We start from the raw sequence: 20,514 nt of genomic DNA on the forward strand, positions 1-20,514 counted from the left end.
GTAGATCGATATGATGGGTGGATGTGTATGGGGACGGATAGTAGGTGGGGACTGCCACTGCCACTGGTACAGCACTGGAGCCGGCTGGTGCAGGTCTGTACGGGACAGGCCAGTCCTGAACTAGGACGGAGCGAGTGCGAACATTACAGACTCCCCCTGCAGCAGCGGCGGGTGCACACTGCACAGCGGCGCGCCAGCCGGCGGCAATGCCGGGCTGCTGACCCCACCGGGCGCCGCTCAGAGGGCCCGCGCTCCCCGGCCCGGCCGCGGCCGGCGCGGCGTGCGGCGGTCGCTCACTCCCTGTGGCTCCTCCGCTCAGTCCTACCAGTCCTCGCTCAGCCTGGCACACTCTCTCAATCCTAGTTCGACATTCACATGTCCAAGCGGGCTCGAACATTTAGGACAGTGCAGCATCATGCCTACTACTCAGTTGCTCGGTGCTGTATTGATCAGGTGTTTCCTGTTCAGATGCTTACAGTCGCGGCTTCAGATAAAAATATCCAGTTTTAGAGACATACTTTTTGTGCATATGTATTTTCTACACAAACCAGTCGCTTTAAACTATATAGGTATGTACCAGTTTTTGTCTGAGTAATATGATCTTTGGCAAGCTAAACAACGACTGGCTCGATATGTGTACAACGGTGACACTTCAACAAAGTTCAACAAATAGCGCCCTACATACTATACCAGTTTGATTTAATGACCGAGCGTTTATGGGTGACATTGCACCTCGGGAACGCCTCCTTCTGACTAGTGAAATGTGTCCCGCCACGTCGCTCCAGGCAGTGGAGTGGCGCCGTCAGAGAACCGCCTGCTGCCGGGCCCGCCTCTTCACCTCGGCGTCAGCGTCGAGCACCAGACAGCGTTCTGGTGTCGGCTCGTTCCACGGCTGCCGGCTGGTGGAGCCCAGCGCGCAGAACACCGTGTTCCCCAGCGCCAACAGGCCGGCCGCCGTCAGGAACACCGTTCGCCAGTTGGCCAGCGACGGCTGACGGAAACAAACACGGTCACCAGCGCAGCGGAAACGGCTCCGCTGCAGAGGATCACGTGTGCTGTGCGCGAACCTTCCCGTGCCCAGCACCAGAGCCATCTAGCGGCGCTAGTTACCGTGACGTATTGCGGCACAGCATACCACCAGGCGCACCTCGTGCCGCCATCTATGAGTGAAAGCCACATCTATTGTGCATTACGAGGACAGTCGAAACATTCAGGCACACATAGGCGGCGGAACGGGGGTGGCAGCGGGGCACCGTGCCCCCCTTTGATTTGGGCATTTTAACATTAGCCCTATGGGCGTTGCATGGAAAGAATGGGACCAAAAGTCGGCAGTGCCCGCCCCCCCCCCTTAATTGAAGGTGTTCCGCCGCCACTGCAGGCACACCGTTGTTAAGAAGTCAAGTGTGAGGCTCAAATGCAGCACAATAGTACTTAGCCAAAAATAAAAAAAGCCAAATCGTCTAATATAAAGCCAAATCGTCTAACAACGTAGAGTTACCACCAAACACTTCTATTTAAAGAGGACAGAGACAATAACACAGGGTTAAAGGAAATTTTCAGAAAGATATAGGTATGAGGATCCTTTTGGTCATACTCACCAGTTTTTTTTGCGTGTGTAAAAAAGAAACGCGGCGCACAGCGCCCCGAAACTTGGTATAGCTTATAATACATCAATGGTGCATCGCGCGTACAAAAACATACTTCGATCAAATATCACTTAACTTCAAAAGAGTGACATCGCTGGTCTGACCCACCTTTGCTGCCGATCCGAGAGTGTTTGGACCTACAGAGCCCGATGTGCAGATTCGCTAGATCAGAAGCAACGCGCGTGGTATACGACTGCCCCTTGCCCACCTGTTGGTTGAGGACGTAGCCGGCCTGGAAGGGCGCCAGCACTCCGGCCAGCGTCGCCACGCAGTTGGTGATGCCCATCAGAGTGCCGGCGAAATTCGGCGCCAGGTCCATGTGGTTGATGTTGTACCCTGTAAAGATATCGATCGAGTGGCTGTCACATTACTTTATCTGTAACAAAAAAGGTAAGATAACTTCGTGCGAAACATTGATTCTTATCTTAGGGTTTGTGTGCAATTATATTTGTATTGTGTAACTGTACATAGTGGATATAACAAAAAGGCATACCGGTGTACAATGGTAAGCAGAGAAAACAGTGTTCGTTATTGTAAACACTGCGCCCGCTAGAGCTCTAACTAGGAGCGCAGTTAATTTTGACCTTTTAATGCCCTGTTGCATGACCATCGACTGCCATTTTATGCGAAGCTGACCAGTGCCCCAGCAGGTGCGCAGCTTAGCCCGCGCATGACTGGGAGAGGGGGGACTACACTTACAGAGCCCCCTTCCGTTTTTCTGCAATATCTATTATCTTCTAAACCGCTTGTCGCATCAACACGAAACTTGCAGTACCTTCAGCAGCATCAATTTGAAACTTTGAGTTCAACTAACAAATTTCTAGCTACTAATAGTCGGCCGAAAATGACGTCAGAGTGACTTCATGTCGGCTGATTTTGATGCAAAACAGCGACCTCAAAGGCTCAGTTGTTAAGGTAGATCCGAGTTCTTGGCATGACTGGACTGATAATACACGTGACTTTCAAACTGCCAGCTCGGATTTTCCAAATTCTGAACATTTTGGAAAATTTACACATACAGTACCAAAAAATATTTTTTGATTTTTTTTTTCTCAATTTTTCTGACTTTTCAAAAATCGGGATATAGTTATGTTACAGTAGGTACACCCTCTGATGAACTACTCTAGAAAGTTGTAGCCACTGAACTCTATAATGTGGAAGGCGCATCGGCCGCCAGATGGTGTCCAACGGTGCCGCCATGTTGCGCAGACCAGGAAGCGGCCGCCGCCTGTGTTGGGGAATATGGAATTCGGGACCTCGATTTACGTTTGCGGTCGCTGCATCCGTTACGTTCAAGCTATGTGGACACGGAACCCGGCATCTTACGCAGAATTGAGTGGAGAACAAGATGAAATCCTAAAAAATCCTCAGCTACAAGAAACTAATACGTTAAACCCTTATAAGTCAATGGGGAAATATGAAAATTGCTATTTTGGCGTCAAGAATGATCTGAAACTATCTCAAGCATATAGAATCATGATTTCATGCACTCTTTGCAAGGTTCTATGCTTCATATTTGCATCGTTGCCCTTGCGTGACGTCATTTGTGACGTCACAAGGGTAACAATTTTTCTTCAATAACTCCCGATCAAATTGAGCTAGCGAGTCGGGAAAGCCACCAATGGACTCAGGAAGACCTGCCGAATCGAATGATATGCGACATGACCTCTTTCGACCAACTTCGTAACCTGGGGGTGTTGACCTGACCTTGACCTGAGGTCAACGCCCTAAGTTGACCTGACCCGAACAAAAGTATATCACTCGATGCGCCTGAGCTAACTGAACACGATGATGCCAAAATCGCGGCTCTACGGCCATTTTTGGCGAAGTTGTTTACCAAAAACCGAACCCGTGCCTTAGATCACTTGACCTGACGTCAGAGGTCACCGGTTGACCTGAGACCCTCACAGCGGGTTCCTACCAGTCACTCTGCATTATATTTTGCCGCATACGACCACTTAACCGCTTAATTTTAGTTTAATTAGCGGCGCATTAGCGAGGTGGGTTCAATCAACCCCCTCGGCCGGGACAAATGTAGGTCCGGCGAATTAATCAGCATTCACTTGATAGCACGTAATGTGACAGGCAAAATGTTAATGTAAGTCATTAGCACCCAGAGAAGCAATGGGCTTCGAAGTTTTCTTGGACGACTGGCCCAAGAGTATTCAAATCGGCACTCATATTTGCGAAAATATGAAGGCTTCAAAAGCAGTGCCGGTTCGTAGAGAGATATTCACAAAAACTGAATCATTTTATTTTCGAATTACATGACAGTAATCGCTCTGCCATTAGGGCCGACACTATTCACTTTAAAGCGACCCCAGAGGAAAAAGCCCAAGCGGCTGAGGTTGGGGAATTGGCCAGCCCATGGATGAGAGGTGGTGCGCCAACTATGGTGTTCCCCCAGCTGTCCCCACATGAGACCGGCTGACGTTGCTTCTGCACGTGGGGCGGCACCAGCGTGCTGCAGCCACCACATGGTATAACATATGTATGTAGATGTACACGTCGGTGTCGACGTGTTTCTGTCGGTAGCTCACAAGAGCAGGGGGCTGTCATCCCGAGCTTTCCTATGTGCCGGGCGCCCGACTGTTTAACATTATCCGTGACGTCACCGGGGCGTACACTTGTCAGCTGGCCTTCCCCGCAAGTTTGGCCCTGAATACGATTTTGAGGGTCACGGTTGTAAACAAGTTCCTTTCCGGAAACGTTCCGGAAACGCTGGAAACGTTGTGATCCTTTTACTTTCCGGAAATTGCTTCATTACAACTTTGCGCCTAAAATCACTTTAAAGGGACCCTCCCACCTTCAAAAAAGTTAATGAATTGGCACGAAAGTGGTGTCGCTCGGTTCAGAAAGAGCGAAAACGAATATCTACCAAATTTCATCGAAAAATATTCACCGGTTTTCAAGATATTAGACTTTTACTTTTGTTTACTTTTTTGGGATCTCCGCTGTTCCTAGCGACTTTATTTGAAAGTGCGGCATTTGTTGCGCGCAAAGCAGCATATACCACCGCGTGCTACCAAACGTTTTAGTAAAAGATTTAAAAATCGTTAAGTCCCCGCTGACGTCACAAATTCTAAGGGGGCATACCAATGCACTAGCCCCTTAGAATCCGAAAACTGCAAGTTTGAAATTCCATATCTCCGAATTAAAGCATTTGTCGATGTTGTGAGTGCCCAAACCGGTATTTGCAGGCCATGGCCACCAATTTGGCTATCTCAACTCAAAACTAATGTTAAAGGTAGTGTGCCAGCTTTCTTGGACCGTATGGAGTTAATGGCCCAGATAAGGAGAACCGGATTTTTAGAACTTATCCATACCTTCAAAACTCATGGAAACGTCTTAAATTCTTCAAATTTTGAGTACCCCAGTGCGAAATTCGCCCCGACGGGTTGTCGATCGTACACCAACCACATTTCACACCACTATGAACAATAAATGCACACACTGAAATCGCTATTACCGATATGCTCATCCAATCAAGTTTCGATAAACCCGTTCATCATCATCTCCTGCGGTTTCGAACACGCCTGTTAGGTGGCTTCTGATGCTCGTCGAGGTCGGAATTTCCAAATACGCGTGGTGCGTCGGGCCGCGCGCTCTGACTTCGGCCAAGAAAAATGCGTCAGCTGATCATTGTCATTTCTGCCACTTGCGTGTGGTGAAATGGGGTCATAACTTATAAGACGGCTTTTTCATATCAATTATTTTACATAAAATCATATTTCAAACCATAGATAATGTTCGACAGCCAAATAAAAGAAACAATACCAATACGGGCTTACAGTTTAAGGCTCGACATTGTGTTGTCTACGATTAGACAGCTGATAACTCATTCCCGTACGTCGTATGGTCGTAACTCTATAATGACCTTTGCTTATTGTCACATGTGCGCCGCATTCGCGATTGTTGTCCGACGCCTGTTTGCAGGCCAGCCCACTACAGTTGTTATACATATCTAAAAACCGAAAAACTTTTAGGCGAAAAAGGCACTATTCCAGGCCCATTTTTGATTTTTTTTGCGATATTAGGTAAAAACAGAAGCTTCTTATCCTAGGAAAAATAAAATGGGAAATCTTTCAAAGGTGGCACACTACCTTTAAGGTGGGAGTGTCCCTTTAACCCTCGCCGGCACAGGGAGTTGAGTTGATGCAATCCCCCTAAGGTTTTTCGCGAATAACTCGCGTAAAAAGCGGCTGATCGTGACGAAACTTTCAGTACCTTCGCATTGATCAATTGTACACCTACCCTGAAAATGTCATGACCCTGACCCAAATGACCTTTGACCTGTGACCTACTTTCCGAGACCATGTTTGGCCGGAATCGCGATTCGGCGTATGTCGGCTCGCATTAGCCGCGCGTTTGCAAGCTTTTCGTTGTTTCAAATGTTCAAACATGTGATTTGATGTTGCTCTTATGCATTAGGGTGGATGTCAAGGTCACCAAGGTCAGGTAAGGTCATTGACCTTTGGTGACCTCGGTTCACTTTTTCGAGTTCTACATGTTTCTAGGCTAGTTTTTGGAGCTGATTTCGAATTTAGTAACCATTTGAACATTTACGAAGTAGTTTTGGTGCCTTCGTAACATGTTACGAAGCTGTCAGAGGCGCGAGGGGGGTCGTACCAGCCCCCTGCCGTCGAATGACGCAAAATGGCCTGTGCCGGCGAGGGTTAAGCAAAGGCTACTTAACGCTTTCCTAATTGTAAAGTGTTGCATTGTCTGCATGGTGAGGAGAACGCTTACCGCTCAGAAGGGCGGTGTGTTGTGAGGAGGGCGCCGACAGGCCAGGAGGGCGCTGTACGATGAACGGCGACGCTGACTGGTCGGGAGGGCGATGCATGGTGATGAGGGCGCTATGCGTTGCAAAAGGCGCAGGCTGGTCAGGAGGGCGCTGAACGCGAAGATGTCGCCGACAGGCGAGGGCGCTGACAGGTCAGGATGGCACTGCACGGTGATAAGAGCTGCGACAGATCTGGAGAACGCTGTCCGTGAAGAGGGCGCGGACAAGGCAGCAGGGCGCTGTATGGCGGGGAGAGCGCCGACAGGTCAGGAGGGCGCCCATGGTGAGGAGGATGCTGTACGATGAGAAGGGCACTATACGAGTGAAGAGGGCGCTGACAGGTCAGGAGGACACTGTATAAAGAGGAGGGCGCGGACAAGGTGAGGAAGGCAATGTACGGTCAGGAGGGCGCCGACAGTTCAGGAGGGCCGTCTACGGTGAAAAGGACACCGACTTGTCGGGAGGGCGCTGAACGTAGCGGGAGCCGGTCTGGAGGGCTTTGTATGGTTAGGAGGCCGCTATACAGTTAGGAGGATGGCGACAGGTCAGGAGGGCACTGTACGGTGAAGAGGGCGCTATAATACGATAGGCCCTGCCAGGTCAGGAGGGCGCTGACAAGTGTGGAGGGCGAGACAGATCAGGAGGATGCTGTGTGATAATGTCCATGAGGGCGCTAACTGGTCTTCCCGGAGGGCGCCGAATGTGAAGAGGGTGCCGACAGGCCAGGAGAGCGCTGAAGGACGAGAAGGGTGCCGACAGATCAGAAGGGCGCCGAGCAGACAGAAGGGCGCTGAAGGTGAGCCGAGGGCGCTAGATGGTCAGGTGATTGGGAGTGGATATCCGGCATTTCAGGATTGTGGGTGCATCTTCACCCACAAAGAGATATAAAATTGTAAATCTGGGCGCCAGTACCGCATGATGACGTCGCAATGGCTTACCGTCGAGGGCGACTAGAGTGCTGGACACTGAAAAGGCGCCATCGGCGCACAGAATGATCGTGGAAGGCGCTGCATCCAGGGCGCCTTCGGCGCCTGGATGGCGTCTTTCCAGAGGGCGCCTGCTAGATTTGGGAGGGGCTAAAGCCCTAGTGTGCCCCTCCCCCTTGGCTGCGCCCCTGAGTCCTTTGTCTAGCGATTTTCGAAGCATGTATCGCGTCCGTAGGGGCCTTGGGAGCTGCCGGTGACCACAGGGGCCTTATAAGGACCCTGATGACTCGGGAGGGGACCCGTAGGCCGTATACGGCTTACGGGTCCCGAGTCATGTGGGCCATATCACCACAGGGCACCGCATCTTTTTCGAGATAAATGACCGTTCTTAAGCGTGTCGTATTTTCCTGAGCATGATCTGGCGTTTACAGCCTGACGGCCCCTCTCCTGTCCGGCTGACAGCTTACTGACAAGCCACCTGGCGATCGCCAACTCAACCCTAATTACGACGTTGTCCGATAGGTGGCGGGGTCATACAATCCCAGTCAGGACAAGGGATTCTCATTATTATTTTGCTATCATATTTCCCCCCCCCTTTTAAAGTCATTTAAAAGCGCTATTGCACAAGTAATTTTTCGATTAGCAGCGATTCCAGCGGCCGCATCAGGGTCCGGATGTAGCCAGGGAGCGTATGCCCCGGTGACGTCACCGTAGTGTTGCAGATTTGTAACATTAGCGAGCCCGGACGATCTTACCTAACTTATACGGCCTTGCACAAGAGCTCTTGAAGATGGAACGTCACGTCTGCACAGCCACTGGTGCAGCATGGATTTGGTTCATGGCATCACCACTTATTACCTCGCCAATTACAGCCTCGCCTCGGGAACCCGCCCACAGTTAACCAATCGTTTCAAAAGTTAACTGTCGAAAAAAAAAAACTTTTCGCTTTATATAACACGAATTTGTGAACTGGTGTGGTCGTAGTTGTGAAAAGAAGATTCAAAAGTTTCTTTGTGCCTACGTTCATTTTGGTCGGCAAATCAAATTCCTCTATTATGACTTCTTATCAATCAAATATCTGTGCTGCCACTCAAGTTCTCTATGCACAGGGCACATGTTCGAACCCGTGAAGCTTACTCTGCACACGTAAAACACTTTTAACAGGCTTTCGAAAGACAGGCAAATAAAGCCTACATTTGTCTTCTCATCAGACACGAAGTCGTCTTTAATGTTTAAAGTTTTGTGAGCGTTCCTGCACTGAAAACAATTTAATCCGAGGCCGGCGAGAAAACCGATCCGCAACCTGTTTGAACCATGCCCTCCTATCCGCTACCAGTTTGAACCATGCCCTTGCTATCCGCTACCAGTTTTCACCATGCCCTATGGCCTTGCATGCCCTCTCATGTGTACAGTTAGGTCGTATTGCAGGGCAGCCGTAACCGCACTCATGCGGACATACCCGATGTCAGCGGACATGTCTGCTGAGAGTTTGCAATCATTGGCAAGTTTCATTTGAACAAAATATATTTGTGCCGAAATATTATCACAAAATGGATTATTTTTACCATGGACGCGCGCATGCGTGTACACTATACACACGCTTAATTAACAAGGACATTTATCCAAAAGTGCCTGGAAAACAAGGCCGGGGCACGCAAGTCACGAACTACTCGAAACTCCATCAGATAGCCGATATGTAGTGGATCGACTGTCGGCCTTCAGTAATTTCAGCAAGGTGTTTTGCTTAGCCTCTCTTTGCTTGCACGTTGCGCCAGTGGTGGCTATATTTAGTCAGTGATGTAATTATATAGAAACCACCCAAAACAGAAAGACTTGTTTCACATCTTTGTGACACTGTTTCATCGAATCCGTCCTAAAGCGACAATAGCATCTTGCAGGGCCTTTTCAACATTACGGAATCGGCAGTCCAGCTGTCCAAGTTTGCTCTCCACAGTCCTGAGCTGTTTGGTTTGGGGTGCATAAGGTGGTGAATTACAGCCCCTTCTCACAGGTGACTGGCATCGTGGAGGCGGTGGCTTGCAGCAAGGCTGGCAGCACTTTGGCGGCGGTCGATAAAACATTTTACGCGGTCGCGGCGGACAGGGCTTGAACGGCGCGGCAGATGGAGGCGGCGATCTGGTCACAACACATTTTTCGACCTCGTAGCGCTGTCCGCCATTTATCTCAAACGTTTTTGTATACTGCTCCTTGACTGACTCGCCGGTATTGGGATCGATGTATGTGTTGCACCATTCTTCCGGAGGGCAGTCATCGTCCCCCTCTTGGCTGTCGAATGAGTCTGAGTTTCGTAAAGATCGGTTATTTCTATCTCTTATGTATTCTTCCACGCAAACTTTTGTTCTAGGCATCTCATTAAATTAAATGTGATTTTATGCAAAATGTGTAGAATTCAATTCAAATTTAGTTTCATTGAGCTGTACAGCAAGAATTTTAACAAAACACAGAAGTTGACTTTAACAATTTATGAGCAACGCAAAAGCTGATATCAGCATCAGCATGTTTCAATTTGTCGGTGTTCATCATATGCGCGAGCCATTGATTAGAGTCAGCCTCTATGTTGAATATGCAATGCATGAAACATCGATTCTTTGCACGCGTGATTACGGAGCGAGCGAAGCGAGAGAAGTCTTCGTAGATTAACGGAAATGTCTGAGTATGAGCGGCCGGCCGGCCGTGCGGACGCTTTTGCGAGGCTTATATCTCAGCAACCACTTGACCGATTTACCTACAAGCGGTTATTTTTGTAGGGTAGCTTCATTCCGTCTACTCGAGGGCAGCGCTTTTCGAGGACCGTTGAGGCCCGAAGGTTTGGACTTTGAATTGTGAAAAACGCCCCCCCGCCGCAAAATACAAACACCGAAAAACGCGCAAAACTCACGCCCGAAACGCCAACGCAAACGTTGCAAACAAAAACAATAAACCAACGCACGCCAGCCGCAAATCGCAAAATAAACCGCAAAAACACCGCAAAAATAAAACCGCCCGCGTCGTAGCTTCATTCCGTCTACCAAGTATTGGACTATTCCCGATGCATGAAGGTGACCTCTTATGCACGTGCCAGGTGCAAAACAAATAGGTGTCAGTTTTGCAACAATTGCAATAACCGCAGGTTGTTTGAAATAGACAAACACTATTCGTTATAATTGTGTTTTTCTATTGTATCTCGGTAACTACTGAGCCGATTGCGCTGAAGTTGGCATGTAGGTTGGCACCCACTAGGCAATGCATATCCATGTGTCATAGTTGGGGTGCTCCTGCACGTGCGCACGTGCGGGAGCAGGGGTCGATTCTAGATCTCGCGAACGGCTGAACCGATTGCGCTAAAATTTGGTATATGGTTAGGGACCGGTTAGTAGGGTCCAGGGTTTAGTGCAAAAGTCAGTTGGGACCCATTTTGCACGTGCGAACGTGCAGGATGCCGCTTCCAGATCTCGAGACCGGAGGCCTCTTGCACCAAACTACCTAGCTAGGTAAAATCGAAAAAACCGGTTTCAGAATAAGCTAATCTAACGGTGGTAAATTTGTTTGCAATAGCCCAATACATAATCCTACATGTGCTTGCTAAATTTTGCACGCAAATTGTTACATTTGAGACTTGGACTGGGTGTACGATGCAAAATAATCCAAGCATTGGTGCAAGAGGATTTTGGTGCAAGAGGCCTCGGCTCGGCCGATTGCGCTCAAATTTGGCACATCGCTACCGGTTAGTAGGGTGCAGTGCACAAGATGGTTGGAGGCTCTCCCTCGCAATTTCGCACCTGCAAGGCCCACCATCTCGGCCGCTCCGTTAGTCGCCCTAAAAGGCGTTTTACTGGTTATTAAAAGATACTTATTGGATGCCGTTTCGTATGTGTGCACACTGTACGTGTGTCTCTCTGTGTGTGTGTATTCTTATAAAACTGGTGGAGCCTGCTCCACCAGTTTCCATGGAGACATAAACTCCTTGATTACGAGCGAGCGAGCGAAGCGAAGTCTTTTCAATATAACGGAAGAATGTCAGTATGAGCGGCCCGACCCGGCCCGGCCCGGCCCAGCCCGGCCTGTAGCGCTTTTGAGAGGCTTATAACTCAGCAACCACTGGGTCGATTGGCATACGGTCTTTTTTGTTGGGTAGCCCCATTCCTTTTAACTCGTGGCTGACTATTCTTGATGCATTTAGGTGACCGTCGTGGCACGTGCCACGTGAAAAGCCAAGGGTGTTCAAGCAGCTCTACAGATTTAGCGCTTTTGGGAGGTATACATATATCTTGGTAACTGTTTGGGCGATTGACTTGCGGTAATTTTTGTAGGGTAGTTGCATCCTTTCTTCCAATCATCGTACACTCTCGATGCATGTGGGCCACCCCCAGTTCTCTCGCAAAAGGCAACAAAACGAGGTGTCAAATTTGTTCCCGTTACAATTACTCTGAAATAGCTGGGGCGCCTCCGCTGAAACTTGAATACAGATGGGCAGTGGGCACCTTTAAAGCAATCCATTCCCATGCGTTACGGTTAGGGTTCTACTGCACGTGGGCACGTGCAGAGGGCGTTTCCAGATTTCGTGAACTGCTGATTTCGCGAATTTAGTAAGCAGTTAGGGACCGGTTGGTAGAGCCCCGTGCAAAAGGCATTTTGGACCCAGTTTGCACGTGCTCACGTGAAGGGTGCCGCTTCCAGATCTCGGGAACGGCTGAGTCGATTGCCTTCAAATTTGGCACACCGCTAGTGACCGGCTAGTAGAGTGCAGTACAAAAGCCAGTTGCAAGTATCCTCTCGCCCTTCCGCAAGTGCAGGGCTAACTTTCTTGCTCGCTCGTTCTTCCCCCAAAAGGCGTTTTACTAGTTTTTAACATGCGATTAAAACAGCCTTTATGCGGGATGAGTTTGAGAACGTTTGAGATTTCATTTAAGGCTATAACAAAGATTCAATTTTAGCCCGCGCCCCACTAGGCTCTTCGTATAACACGCCCTACTGGGGGGGGGGGGGGGGGGCTATTCATAGCCCCCCTCCTAGCTCCGAAACTGCTGGGCTGATTGTCAAAATTCAAATGGCGTCTGATAGTCCCGGAAAAACTGTCGAAAAAATAACTAATTTTATTGACCATAGGTCACCGATGACGTCACAAGTCAGGTCAAAGAAAAAGTTATCGATGCCTAGCTTGTTCACATTTTGGGCTTACATGTCAGATAGGGCTCATTTTTTGGTTTACGCGCCTGTGAATAGATGTTTTAGACACCCGGAGGGTATCAAACTTGTACTTTGATTTTCAGGTCAGGGTCAGGTCATCACAGGTCACGGAAATATATATCATGAATCGGTCAAGTGACACATGTTTTGTTGTCCATTTAGGTCATAGATTTCGAACTCGGTGTCATTTATGCCATTCGAGGTTAGTTTGAGTAGAATTTAGCTGAGGTCAGGCCACTTTAGGGTAAAAAATCCAAATTTCAAAGTTAGAATTTTTTTCAATATGAAGGTGTTTATCTGATGCAATTTGGGCTCAGGAACACGATGGTGCTATTTATATTGGTGGACGATGTCAAATACAAGCTGAAAAATTGATTTGAAAAACTAGTAATTGTGAAATGTTTACTATAATGCATATCGAATGGCCATTTTTTTTTAATATATCCGGTTAAAACTTGCTAGGATATATAATGGGCATGTGTTCTATCACATGTATTCCGTTTTTTTTTCGAAAAGTGGAAAAGTTTCGAAAACAGATGAAAATATAAATTTTGAAATTTAATATGAATTATTTCCAGTTTTTCAAAATTTTGCGCACCCAAGATAGCAGTTTGATAGCAAAGTGTATTCTGAGTCCTGTCATGCAACGAAATTGGATCTAGCTAAAAAACTGAGCTCCTGAGAGCAATTGCCGTAGTTCAATGTTTTGCGTCGAAATCGGCCGAACATGACGTTACTCTGACGTCATTTCCGGACGACCTATAGTAGCTACGAAGTTAATATTTTGACTCAAGGTGTCAAATTGATGCAGCCGAAGGCACTGAAGGTTTTGCGTCGATATGTCTGGCGGTTTAGAATTTATTGCAGAAAAACTAGAGGGGGCTATGAATAGCCCCTCCCCTCCCCCAGTGGGGCGCGGGTTAACTTTATCAGTTTTATTACATAATTGCTGGGCTTCTGAAATCATTTAAAATCAGCTAATATGCACCTCTGCACCTCTGCTGACACGTGCAGTGTGCACTGACCTGAGAGGACGGCTCCGTTGAATCCCACGGTGGTCACCATGAGTGTGAGAACGAGCACGTCGCTGCAGCCGGCGAACGACACACCGACCAGCGTCAGCGCCGGTATGTACATTCCTGTGGCGGGGCGGGGCTGTAAGTCGACGACAACACCAGGCCGACAGCGTGGTGGGAAGTAACAGATAGAACACACGCGTGGTTAGATAATTCAGCATGGAGTGGCATAGCAGTGAATATAGGAGAGAGAGAGAGAGAGAGAGAGAGAGAGAGAGAGAGAGAGAGAGAGAGAGAGAGAGAGAGAGAGAGAGAGAGAGAGAGAGAGAGAGAGAGAGAGAGACAGAGAGACAGAGAGACAGAGACAGAGACAGAGACAGAGAGAGAGAGAGAGAGAGAGAGAGAGAGAGAGAGAGAGAGAGAGAGAGAGAGAGAGAGAGAGAGAGAGAGAGAGAGGAGAGAGAGAGAGAGAGAGAGAGAGAGAGAGAGAGAGAGAGAGAGAGAGAGAGAGAGAGAGAGAGAGAAAGAGAGAGAGAGAGAGAGAGAGAGAGAAAGAAAGAAAGAAAGAAAGAAATAATGAATGAATGAATGAATGAATGAATGAATGAATGAATGAATGAATGAAAGAAAGAAAGAAAGAAAGAAAGAAAGAAAGAAAGAAAGAAAGAAAATAAATAAAGAAAGAAAGAAAAAAAAAGAAAGAAAGAAAGAAAGAGGAAGATGGAAAGAAAAGTCAGGAAAAAGGAAATGAAAAACTTAGTGTTGGCGACATAGTATCAGGGCGGTGATTCACTGGACGCTGCTACCATGCTGCTATCGCTAATCGCATTTCGCGAGCTGACGTCACAGATTGTGGTAATGTTGGAGATAGGAGTTTGTTGATGTCTCCATGGAAACCCAACTTGACACGTGTGATAGCAGTGTACTGCTATCGGCCGTGAAACAGGGCCCAGGGTTAAAAAAGAAATGAAGTTACTGTGCAGTCTATCTAGTCAGAATTTCATCCACCGGAATCCGACCAAAGGTACTTATGTACGAGTACATATGTAATAGAGGTGGCAAAAGATGAACATTTTGGGAACCAGACTCGAACCAGACCCGGTTGGACATTTCTGGAACCAGTCGGACCCGGTCTTAGTTGGAATCGGAACCAGTTGGACCCGTTCCCCAAAAGTCAACTAATGCAAACTACTTGTAGGTATCATTAGTTGGCAGTTACATCATGTAAAACAGCCTATTTCCAATTGGGAATACTCATGAGCTACTGTGTGCAAAGAAACGTTCACTTACTTCACTTCACATTTGTCTGATACTACAATAACTACACTACAATAATGTGTAGTGTGCAAGATGTATAGTTTATGGTAGGACCCGGTTGGGCCCGTCAGAAAATTTCCAGGAACCGGTCTGGACCCATATGGGTCCAGACTGGTTCTTTGGACCGGGTCCTCGGGTCCACATTTTGCCACCTCTAATATGTAAGTACATACATATGCTTAGATGTTTTACAGGCACTGACGTTCGTGCTGTACGTAACTAAAGCTGAGATTGAGACTGAGCCGTAAGTGAGACTCGAGCTGTAGTTTTGGTGTCTGAGCACCCTCTCTCTCCGAGGAGCTCGGTGCAGTCGGTCCATCCACTCACCGATCGAGTTCCAGAGCTTGCGGTTAGCGGAGAGACTGAGCCGACTTCCCCTGGCCAGCCAGTCGGCCACGAATGATACGCCGAGCGCAAACACCACCTTGGCCAGCTGGGGCAGCGCCGAAAACATGGCGTTCTGGCCAGGTCACAGGCCAGAGGTCACACACATAAATTAAGCTCCAAAGGTTATCGCAACAGGTAACTGATAATATGATACTGAACATCAACAACAGAACTTATGAAAGGCAAAACACTATTAAGATGTCGAGAAGATGGACACTGGACCAGCAGACATGTCCTAGTGTTACAGACCGGACAGGCCCCAGTGTCTGACCGCACAGGCCTCCCTGTTACAGACCGGACAGGCCCCATTGTCACAGACCGGACAGGCCCCATTGTCTCAGATCAGACAGGCCCCAGTGTCTCAGATCAGACAGGCCCCAGTGTCTCAGACCGGACAGGCCCCAGTGTCACAGACCGGACAGTGGTGGCAAGTGGGCAGCCCGCAGAAGTCGCCGCTACCGCGCCATAGGTGGCGGGCAGCGCGGGGCGGCGGGGCGGGGCGGCGCGGGGCGACCCCTCACCGTGTTCAGCGGGTAGCGCAGCGCTGTGCTGATGTAGGTGGGCAGCTCGGTCATGATCAGGTAGTCGCCCCAGTTCTGACAGAACTGAGTCACGATCAGCGCCTGGAACGGCCGACAGCTCAGCGCGCGTCTCCACGGAAACGGCACCGAACTCCGCTGGAACGGCACAGCGCGGAGGGTCAGATGACTCTTTAACCCGCGCCCTGATGGGGGGGGGGCATTTTGGCCCCCCCCTGTGGTTTTTCTTAAATAGTGAGAAAACGGCGGCGCGCAGCGCCGCCAAATTTTGGGTACCTTACCGGGCATCAATTTGACACCTTCACACAAAATTTCAAGTCACAGGTCACCTCAGGTCAGGAGTTATTGAGGTCAAACTGAGGTCATGTTCGAGTAAAAATGAGCAAAAAACATGACATCTTGAAACGCTCACCAATTCTACAGTTAACAAGCAATTTTAAAGTTCTTTATGTGGTTGTGTAGAGAAAAGACGGCGCTACAAAACTGCTATCTCGGATTTTCGAAATTTTGGGATTTTGACCCCAAAAAATCAAAAAAAAAAAATGATTTTTTTAGAAAAACTCAAAAAATTTCCAAAAATTTTTCGAATTTCGAAAAAAACCGGAATATATGTGATAGTCCCTGCGCTCTTCGATATACATACCAAATTTTAGATCGATACCTCTTTTTTTGGCCAAGTTATAGCGAAAAAACTGTTAAAAATTGATGACGTCAAATTTTTGAACTCAATTTTTAGCAATTCTAGAGCTCGTAGCGCAAAACGGAGGCCACCATTGAACTCCCCGTGACGAGCTGCATCGAATCGATACCCATTTTATGCAAAAATATCAACTTTGAAATTTGACCTAATTTGACCTGACCTTGACCTGACCTTGACCTGACCTTGACCAAAACGTGACCTAAGCTGGCCCTAAAGTCTGTCTGACCCACATAATCGCATTTGTCATGTAAAATGGACCATAAAACATGTATCACACGACACTTTCATATTGTGACCCCCCCAGTGACCTGACCTCTGTGACCTGACCTGGTATCAGTGACCTCAAATAGCAAAATATGTGTTTGAAGAACATTTCCCCATCGATTATTTTCAATGAAATGCATTTTACACGATTTTACAACGCATTTCTTGAAATGCCTGTAAACGGTGAAAATTCGACCTTTGACCTGACCTGTGACGTCATCGGTTTGACCGAGGTCAATGAAATTGGGTCACAAGGTAGTTCCCCGTTGGGGCTATCCAACACCGTTTACCGCTTGTCGCTATGTTGCGTGGTTCTCGAGATCTGAGGGGGGGCCAAAATGGCCCCCCCCCCATCAGACCACGTTGCTCGGCAGACCCCATCTGGGCGCGGGTTAAGAGTGCCCTGGGTCAGATAAGCCTTCAATGATACGGTCCACGCGGAGGGTCAGCCACTCAGACATATGTATACCTCCGCTGGTGCGACAGACGGCGCACGGAAGTTGATAAGAGGTACCGACCGTGTGCGCACTGTGCAGCAACCACGCCAAAACAACTTCACAATTGCTCACAGAAATAAATGATCAGCAGCGAAATAAAAGTTCAACTGAACTAGCATTGCCATTTTATTTATCGTAAACTACGAGTGAGTACATAGTGAAACATATAAGCTGACAAAGCGCCTTGCCTTGCAAACAGTTTTTTTTTTCTGAGCATCAGCTGCAGATCTGCCTATACCTAATGCGCATTTACCTTCTATCTGGCGGTGTATGTAAGGTGTCTCTGTCTATCCGTTGTATCAGGGGCTGGTAGTCAGGGGCGGCGCCACGGGTTTTCGATAGGGGGGGACGGGGACCGAAAATCCCAAAAGTAGATACTGATCGTGTATGCAAAAAAAAACGAGGCACGTAACGCCGCGAAACTTGGCAAGGCCCAAAACACATCGAATGGTGCATCCCGTTTCCAAACTTATCCTAGGACACCTAAGATCGATCACCTTTTCAAGCATCCTTGCCTCTAAATAAAAATTTGCAGTCTTGCCAACTCAAAGCTGGTTTCCTACAAGCTGCGAATTGCTTAGGTATGAGTAGCAGTGCCAGCTATTCTTACGTTTCGTACTTTCAAATTTTCGATCTTACGTCTGGTCAGCTTCAGGGCTTCACCATCATATAGTCATGGAGGAAAAGTGGGAATATCTTCTGCTCTGACAAGTGCGCCAAAACTGCAATATAATTTCAGAATCATGACATCACCACCTGATCCATATGCAACGGGCAGGGTGCAGCTAATGGCTAGCCGTCAGTGGTCATGTCATCGGTGGTCACTCAAAAGGCCATGCTAGGTCATGGAAGGTCACCAGCCGTTATTTGATCACACTTTCTGATGGATTTTACTTACCAAGAGCTTCGCGGGAAAAACGAGCGCATGCACCGTTGAAAAAAAATTGAGTGAAAGGGTCTCAGGTTCGGCGACCTCTGCAGGTGAAATGCCCCAGGGTAGGATTCCGGTGCTTGTTGATTAACTTCGTCAAAAATGGCAGTAGAGCTGTGATGTCGGCACCATTGTGTTCGTCATGATCGAGCTGGCACGACCTGCATCGTTCTCATATTCACCCTCCAATCGTAACAACTACAGCAGGGACTGGCAAATGGCGGGGCACTTTAGGAGGTAATGAAGGTCTCTGGAAACCTCATCCCACATCTCTTTAGCATTAGTGGCTCTCCTTATGGAACAGGTTTCTTGACTGGTCTGTTTCACCCCAGAATTCAAAGACTAGTCAAGGTAAAACCGAGCGCACCACAGTGAGCACAATTTGATAAGCTGGTGTATCTCAATTTTCATGTAGAACCTTTCACGTATCACGGACCTAAAACCCTTTCGTGCACTCATGCAAAAGCAACTGCCATGTTTCAACAGCTGGTAATGGCATTTTCACAGCCGCTGACGTAAGAAGGGGAGGGATGGGGGGGGGCTCGATTAGACCCCCAGCCGTTCGGCCGCCGACCGAACTTAGTTTTGCAAAAAAAAAAAAACGAGTGCTATCGAACCCCTTGACGAGAGGGAGCCGATGCTATATCCATTATCCAATTATAAGGTCTTGGGCTACTGTGTGCTTTTTTGGTCCTGCCTGTGATCTATCCGAACACTTCTCCCCACAAGTGCTGGGGTTAAATGGCATAGATTTCAAATGGTCCCTGTGGTAGAACTGCCATGCTTGAATTTGACTAATTAGGAATGGAAAATTTTCATATAGTAACGGAAATCTATGGAGTTTCAGTGAACTTGGTTTTATCGGCAATGGGGTCTGGCAGTGGGGTGGGGAGGTAATAAGTAATAACCCTGCCTGCCGCCCCAAAAAGGGGGCACGATCCCCGAGGCCCTGCCGATCACCTTATAACTACAGGCATCACAGCTCCACACCTTTTGCAGATGGCCAGGACCCCCTGCGATGCATCCCAACAGCAATCTTTATTCAGAACCTGCCTTGATTAACCAACGATGCATTAAATGCGACGGATAGCTCTATAATGCATTATTATCAACTATTGAACGGGCCTCGCCGATAGGGGGGTACTGTACCCCCTAACTTTCGATAGCGGGGGACCTGTCCCCCCCGTCCCCCCCGGTGGCGCCGCCCATGCTGGTAGTGGCTTTCTAACCTGTCTCGAGTGGTAGGTCAATGAGTAGATGACGCGCTAACCTGCCCGGAGCCCCGGTAGGTCAATGAGTAGATGACGCGCTAACCTGCCCGGAGCCCCGGTAGGTCAATGATTAGATGACGCGCTAACCTGGCCGGAGCCCTGGTAGGTCAGTGAGTAGATGTAGACGCGCTAACCTTCCCGGATCCCCGGTAGGTCAGTGAGTAGATGTAGATGCGCTAACCTGGCCGGAGCCCTGGTAGGTGAGTGAGTAGATGTAGACGCGCTCGCGGAAGGAGATGCGCGGGTGGTCGGCTGGGGTCTCGTACACGAGCAGCGTCCAGGCGACGCTCCACACCAGCGTCACGGAGCCGGTCACGTAGAAGATGGCCTGCCAGCCGCCGGCCCAGCGCCAGCCGGCCAGCGGACCGGCGCTCAGGATCGTCACCGCCGTGCCCAGCTGCTTACCTGGCGACACACGACACAGCTGCTTACCTGGCGACACACGGCACACAGCTGCTTACCTGGCGACACACGACATAGCTGCTTACCTGGCGACACACACACGGCACACAGCTGCTTACCTGGCGACACACGACATACAGCTGCTTACCTGGCGACCTGCTTACCTGGCGACACACGGCATACAGCTGCTTACCTGGCGACACACGGCATACAGCTGCTTACCTGGCGACACACGACACAGCTGCTTACCTGGCGACACACGACACAGCTGCTTACCTGGCGACACACGGCATACAGCTGCTTACCTGGCGACACACGGCATACAGCTGCTTACCTGGCGACACACGACACAGCTGCTTACCTGGCGACACACGGCATACAGCTGCTTACCTGGCGACACACGGCATACAGCTGCTTACCTGGCGACACACGACACAGCTGCTTACCTGGCGACACACGACACAGCTGCTTACCTGGCGACACACGGCACACAGCTGCTTACCTGGCGACCTGCTTACCTGGCGACACACGGCATACAGCTGCTTACCTGGCGACACACGACACAGCTGCTTACCTGGCGACACACGACACAGCTGCTTACCTGGCGACACACGACACAGCTGCCTACCTGGCGACACACGACAA

The 20,514-nt window shown here is 48.9% G+C and overlaps 1 protein-coding gene across 1 annotated transcript in view; it reads right to left on the reverse strand.

Moving 5' to 3' along the window:
- Window positions 1-518: 518 nt before the first annotated feature.
- Window positions 519-20,514, reverse strand: part of LOC122390106 (putative inorganic phosphate cotransporter) — a 31,102-nt gene continuing 11,106 nt past the window's right edge. The window contains exons 6-11 of the mRNA XM_043382766.1: window positions 19,649-19,872; window positions 15,787-15,942; window positions 15,206-15,338; window positions 13,571-13,684; window positions 1,855-1,982; window positions 519-991 (exon numbers count right to left, since the gene is read on the reverse strand). Coding sequence (XP_043238701.1) covers window positions 803-991; window positions 1,855-1,982; window positions 13,571-13,684; window positions 15,206-15,338; window positions 15,787-15,942; window positions 19,649-19,872 — 944 coding nt within the window. The 3' untranslated portion in view covers window positions 519-802. The remainder of the gene's footprint in view (window positions 992-1,854; window positions 1,983-13,570; window positions 13,685-15,205; window positions 15,339-15,786; window positions 15,943-19,648; window positions 19,873-20,514) is intronic.

Source organism: Amphibalanus amphitrite, unplaced genomic scaffold (assembly GCF_019059575.1).
Source record: "Amphibalanus amphitrite isolate SeventyFive unplaced genomic scaffold, NRLGWU_Aamphi_draft 000382F_arrow, whole genome shotgun sequence".
Lineage (NCBI taxonomy): Eukaryota > Metazoa > Arthropoda > Thecostraca > Balanomorpha > Balanidae > Amphibalanus > Amphibalanus amphitrite.